We start from the raw sequence: 6,278 nt of genomic DNA, 5'->3' as shown, positions 1-6,278 counted from the left end.
AAGTACTACCGTGCATCTTCCTTTGTCAGCAGGTAGGATAGTGATGTTTTGATCCTTGCTCAGAGATGTCACAGCCTTCCTTTCTTGGATGGTGAGGTTGGAAGGGGGGGCCTTCGCATTAGAAAGGGCTGCAGATACCTTTAGTCTGAGCTGTTCTGCTTCTGTTTCTGTTAATTTGTTTTTCCTAATGGCTGATTCTGTGGCTGTGATGAGGTCTACTATCGGTAGTTGCTGTGGTGTAATGGCAAAGTTTAATCCTTTGGCCAGAACGTCCCTTATCCGGGACGAAACGTCTTCCAGTATCTTCAACCAAGTCCAGTTGCCCTTCATTTTAACCTTCGTTGGATAACTATGACCTGGATGACTGAGAATCTTCATAGACATCTCTCTCTCTCTCTCTCGATAGAGATATACATCACAGGGTTTTCTTTTCGTTCTAATTTTTTTAATGCCACTAATTGAAAAATAATGAAAAGGATCATCTTATTAGATTATTAGTTTATTATTGAACATAAAACTGATTTAAACACTGAAATACATGGGTTTATATAGCATACATATTTTCTTTCCCTTTTGTTGTCCTTAATTGTTGTTTTTAGTCATTGTTGATTTTATTACTGTTTATAGTGGTTGTTAGTCTATGTCTGTTTTATTGTGAGTCTTCTAGGATTCCTTTAAAAGCCTAACCAGGGACAAGCACTGCAAATTAGCTATAGCAAGAATTCCTCTATACATTGCATTTTATTTAAATGTAACAATGCCTACATGGACCAAACAAGAAATACCCCACACACAGCAACAACAGTCAGGTGCAGGAAGATCGCAGGATTTAGCAATGAAAAATCAAAAACAAGCCACCGCACACTGAGATGACTTTACTGTGAACAACGCGTTTCGCTACTGAGTGCACCTGAAGAGTCCAACTAGGGTTACTGGTATGTGTTCTGTGTCTTACCGCTGATTCGGGTGATGGTCCAGTTTCTCCTTACATCAGAGGGCCGGTGGGCTAACTCAAAGGCAAACGGGCCAGCGTTGGGGTTCAGGTCTCCATCAAGTGCAGTGATGTTGATGGCGTTTGGCTCTGGCTTTTCACATATCTCTGCCTCCTGGGGGAACACCTTGGGAGCGTTGTCGTTGATATCCAGCAGGTAGATCTGGAGAGTGCCTGTGCCACTTGCTGGAGGAACACCTGCATGGGTCATTAAATGACACACACTCAGCACATACATATTTATGGGAAAAGGGATGGTTACAAATTTACATATGGATAGGAATATATACTATTGAAAGGCCAGCTCTCATTTTGCAATCTTTATGCAGTAGACAGTGAAAAGTAAAGTATGGAGTTTATTCTTTGGGTCTCATGCTATAATAAGACACTCTAAACAGCTATTTACTCTAGTGGTAGAGGACCCATCCAAACTGCATACTGATCTGAGAATCTAATCTCAAGAGAGGAGGTAGACAGAAAGAGGGAGATACCAGAAGATTTGGGTAGTGTGTACGTGTGTGTGCTTGAAGAACGTCTTCCTGACGAAGGACACGGGATGGGAATACTAAAGCAGACAAACAGAGCCCACTGTCGCTCCTCTCAGGCTCCTCTATGTATTCACTCAGCTAAGAGGCTTTTTTACCATTCAGGCCACGCTCAAAGGAGCTAGTCATCCAATCCTGACCCATTAATGCTGAGAAACCTCTTTATTGGTAGAGTTTTTAAGCCTATTGGCCTAAGCTATGCTCTGCAGAACAGGGTAAACCTGAACAGAGGTAAATCCTCCCCAGTGCAGGGAAGAGGTGAATATATCCACATGCTGGATGGCTCTAGGGATTGCTAGCACATTAACCTTAAACTAAGGTGGTCAGCACTCCAAACATGCCAAGTGCCCGGTTCAAGGTTGACCTTCAAGCACGGAGGAAGTCTTTGTTGCTTTAACTGAGATTTTTTTTCTCTCCACCAGATTTGGTGCATTTGTTCACTGGATTCAGGTGAAAAACATCACAGAGGTAGTCAAAATGATGCTGGGTGGAAGATTGACCTTTGAGAGGTAGGCTACATTAGACTTCCGCTGGGCTTCCTTTTGAAAAGGCAGCATTATCTCCTCCTGAATGCTCTAACAATAATGCACTGGAACAGAGTGCTTGTGTAACAGCCTGGCTAAAACACCTAGGCCATGTAACCGGTGCATCACAGGGGCTCAACAAGGTATTTTTGGCTACTGCAGTACCACTTGAATGGTTACATACCGCTGTCAGAAGCCAGGAATGTTGCATTGTACAAACTGTTCTTCACAAAGGGCGACTCTCGGTCCAAAATGGCAATTGTTGTGATACGGCCGGTGTTCGGGTCAATCCTTAGCCAGTTAGCTGGATCTGAGAGTTTGGAGTATCTGAGGGAAGGGAGGAGGGAAAGAGGTTTACAAATGATTCATAATCCTTACTGTTCACTTTAAGCTGAATTTCAAGCCAGGGGTTATCTGCAAGTTATTTTTTAAAGTTTGGAACGTTTAAAAGGTTCAATTTTGGAAAGTGAACTTAGTATCAATTTTCAGTTCGGCATCTCTTTATTCTAAAAATGCTCAGTTTTTCTTTGCTTACACAGAATACATTTTTTAGACGTCATCCATTTTACATAATGAATCCAACTTTTGAGAACAGCCTCACAAGGGAGAACAAACTGGCTTGTTATCTGTAGCTCAAACTCATTTGTAGGACAAACCGTGGAATTACAAAACTAGCTTATTTCACATGGAGTTTTTTCAAGCAAATAAACTCGTGCACAGCCAAACAGCTGTGAGGCATGGCATCTGATGATAAAAAGGAAAAAAGAAATAGGGCTTGTTCAACAAGAATGGGATAGAGACATGCTGGCTGCATAGTGTTATTTGAGCAGGAATGATGACGAATGTGGCCAGTGTGGAGAGTCATCTTAACCCATCGTGTCACTCCTGTTTCACAGTCCTGTTTCAGTCATAAACCTACCAGCAACCTCATTTCGGTTGTTGCCAATTATTTAAAACATATGATTTAAACAGCTGTGCTGGATGTTTAAAGGAAAACAGACATTCTAGGAAATTAATTTAACTTTACACCCTGGAGGAAGTCTTTTGAATGCCTCCTCCTTTTCCGTTTCACTGTAAAATCTACCTGATGCTTTGCTGCATGAAGCGATCAGGGTCCTGTGCAGTGAATGTGGTCAGCGTTGACTCCGGCAACATTCCCTCCTCCAGTTTAATAAGTTTGGGGTTGGGCTCGAAGTAGGGACTCTCGTTGACATCTATCACTTTGATGGAGACAGTGGCAGTGGATTGACGAGGAGAGTGGATGCCTCTGGCCAGGGGAACCTCGTTCCTCGCTTCCACTGTCAGCACATACGTCCTACTGATTTCATAGTCAATAGGCTGGAAAACAGTGGGAGAAAGTACATGGAGCGTGAGTCACATATCAAGATGCGGGGAAAAAAAATAAACAAAAGGAAATCACATTACACTTTTGGTAATGTGAAACTGGTGAGAGAGCAACCCAACGAATAAAAGCTTTTTCTTCCTCTGCCTGAAAAATCTCATTGTGAAAGCTCACAATGCACAGTGAGATGAGATAGAGACTGTATCCTTTTGTGGTCAGTTGAAGGATACACAACAGCAAGAGAGCTGGCGTAAGAGTTGTGCAACCAACCAATTTCATTTGAAACGTGTTTAAAATTTTGTTCTACATGTATTTTTATTTTATTTTTTTATGTATTACGGATTTGAATTTACACTTGATTCAAGCTAGTAGCACAGCTCTTTTACCATTCTACTCATTGTCAGTAAATTTATTGTAAAATAAAATTGTAATATTATGTGACACATCTGCTGCAGTGATCTTCAGAGTTATCAGTACTCTTCTCATATAGGTTGCTTTCCACAAAATGCTTCTATTCTTCAAACACCTGAACTGGACAGTTGGATTATTACCTTTCTCTCTTCGTTAACAGGGAGCAACATAAGATTCAAGACATCTTCAATTCTATCAAATTCACTGTATGTTGTAAACTCACAGAATATTCTAAATGCCAGGTAGCATGCAATGTAGCATGCATACATCTACTATGCATCTCTGAGGGTTTATAGGGGTGGAGTTTGAGGAGGAGGCCTTACCTTGACGACCGTTACCAGGCCCTCGTTAGTGGTCGGATCAGTGGGCACAGAGAACCTGCCAGTGGGGTCGCCCCCGGTGATTTTGTAGACAGCATTCCAGGCTGGCGTGTTGGGCTGGTCCTTGTCAGTCACCGTCAGGTTGGCCACAATGACATTCACACGGTTTTCAGGCACCTCGCCGGAAAACTGCATGAATAAACCATGAACGCACAGAACAGCGAGCTGTTAGTGATACTGCTGTGGCAGCAGAAAATACACCGAGCCCAGCCTCCCACAGCACAGCAGGACCAATCTTGGGTAAATAGACATCTAAGGTAACTTATCATGTGGTCATGGTCATCACATTCCCTGTCCTCCCCTGATAGCACAACAGTAGCATTACAAATTTCAGTGATTCGCGAGCACAGTAAGTGCCTCTTTCACTCAGGCAGACATCCCCGCAGTTGCATGTGTCAACATTTGGAGGGGGATATAACACTTCATGCATGGCTGGCTACTTGTATATCTGTATGGCTTCGGAAGTGCTGGGCAAGCAGAACTAGGTAAGTGAGCAGAACTGACGGTTGAGCACATATATCCACATTGGAGTGAAATGGGGGTCCTTGTGGTGCTTCCCTTTTGCTAGGATTGCCGTGTTGATGTCTCAGATATGTATTCATTTCTTACCGTGTCAGAAGTGAACTCTGGCGGATTGTCATTAACGTCAGTGACTCTGATGACAGCAGTGGCGGTGTTGGAGAGGCCGTACATCGGGTTGCCCTCCATGTCAGTGGCCTGGATGATCAGCGTGTACTGAGGCACTTTCTGGAAGGAAGCAATAGCAGGATTAAAACACAATTCTTTGATCTTTGAACAATTTAACTAATTCTGTAACCACTGAATTGTCAGTTCATTAGATAAACCTGCGTAATTTAATAAAATACTCCAGTAATAATTCTAATGTTACTTCCCTATCTTTACCTCTATGGCTATTTTTCAGAATGTAGTTAGGGGTGATGTTATCCAATATTCTGCCCCTCATGTATGTAAGTGAGGACAAAAGAGTAGAAAAAAACATTAAATTTAATGCAGTTCAACACAACACTACCACTAACAGCAGCCTCCAAGGTGACCAGAGAGTTGAATCCACACCTCTGACAAACTGTCAACTAAAATATTTTGACTTGAATTATTTAGGATTAGAATTTATATCTAGACTATTGTTCTAGATCGCGATAGAAGAAGTGTCCCTAATAAGCTGGTAACTAAGTGCACATCTGTATTAATGTGGTCAGCTACAATGAAACAAATATGAACTGACTAGTGTCTTAATTATAATGACTAATGGTGGCTTTTTATATAAATCTGATTCATTCTCTATGGGCAATGTGTGTTTGCAAGTGCATTTGTAATAGTTGCACCTCTATGTACACCATCATGAAGCTAACAAATGACTCTTTTCACATTAAAAGCCACTCAGGTGACGGACCAGTTGCTAGGTAATGAGAGTCGGGCAAATTACTTTCATGGTGGCAAATGGCGGACATAAAACGGCGGCCCCAGGGCCAAAGTGATTGAGCAGCCACCTAGCCAGATTGCCCTCGCTAGAATTGCACCAACTGGCTCCAATTCTATATTATTTCATTTATTTTCTCAAACAGCCACACAATCTAATTAAATGAAGAGTGGTAACATTCACAGCACGGGGAAAAGAGAGAGGAAGAAAATGCGAGTAAAGAAAGACTGAGAAGGGGGGAATGAAGGAAGAGAAACATTTAGCTGCTCAGTGATGCACAAGGCCTCCTTGTAAGAGTAAATAAGTGTGAAACAGCAAAGTCCATTTCTACTTCCTCATTTAGTTTATAATCAGCTAAATTCACTTTGGCTCATTAGTTCTCAGACATTCTGGATATTAGCAAATATACTCAAGCTGCGTTTTGTCATCATAGTTAAAAAATGTACAGCCCATTTATTTAACATGGAAAATGGATGTGTTGTTACATACATCTACAACAGGCGGCAAATACAAGACACAAATGTATAAATATAATTGATGACCTTGCTAATGAAAGTCTCACTTAAATGTAGGGATGCACCACCAAAATTAATCTGCTAAAAATAGCAAAAAAAGCACTTTCAGTGTTCGGCCTAATACGTCAAAGA

The 6,278-nt window shown here is 41.7% G+C and overlaps 1 protein-coding gene across 1 annotated transcript in view; it reads right to left on the bottom strand.

Moving 5' to 3' along the window:
• Window positions 1–6,278, bottom strand: part of cdh2 (cadherin 2, type 1, N-cadherin (neuronal)) — a 59,994-nt gene that overhangs the window by 11,467 nt on the left and 42,249 nt on the right. Inside the window, exons 8-12 of the mRNA XM_046051417.1 lie at window positions 4,803–4,940; window positions 4,137–4,322; window positions 3,145–3,398; window positions 2,245–2,387; window positions 956–1,189 (exon numbers count right to left, since the gene is read on the bottom strand). Coding sequence (XP_045907373.1) covers window positions 956–1,189; window positions 2,245–2,387; window positions 3,145–3,398; window positions 4,137–4,322; window positions 4,803–4,940 — 955 coding nt within the window. The remainder of the gene's footprint in view (window positions 1–955; window positions 1,190–2,244; window positions 2,388–3,144; window positions 3,399–4,136; window positions 4,323–4,802; window positions 4,941–6,278) is intronic.

Source organism: Micropterus dolomieu, linkage group LG06, assembly GCF_021292245.1.
Source record: "Micropterus dolomieu isolate WLL.071019.BEF.003 ecotype Adirondacks linkage group LG06, ASM2129224v1, whole genome shotgun sequence".
NCBI classification, from domain to species: Eukaryota; Metazoa; Chordata; class Actinopteri; order Centrarchiformes; family Centrarchidae; genus Micropterus; species Micropterus dolomieu.
Note: the sequence above shows the minus strand (reverse complement) of the source record. Positions and strands in the feature narration are given on the sequence as shown.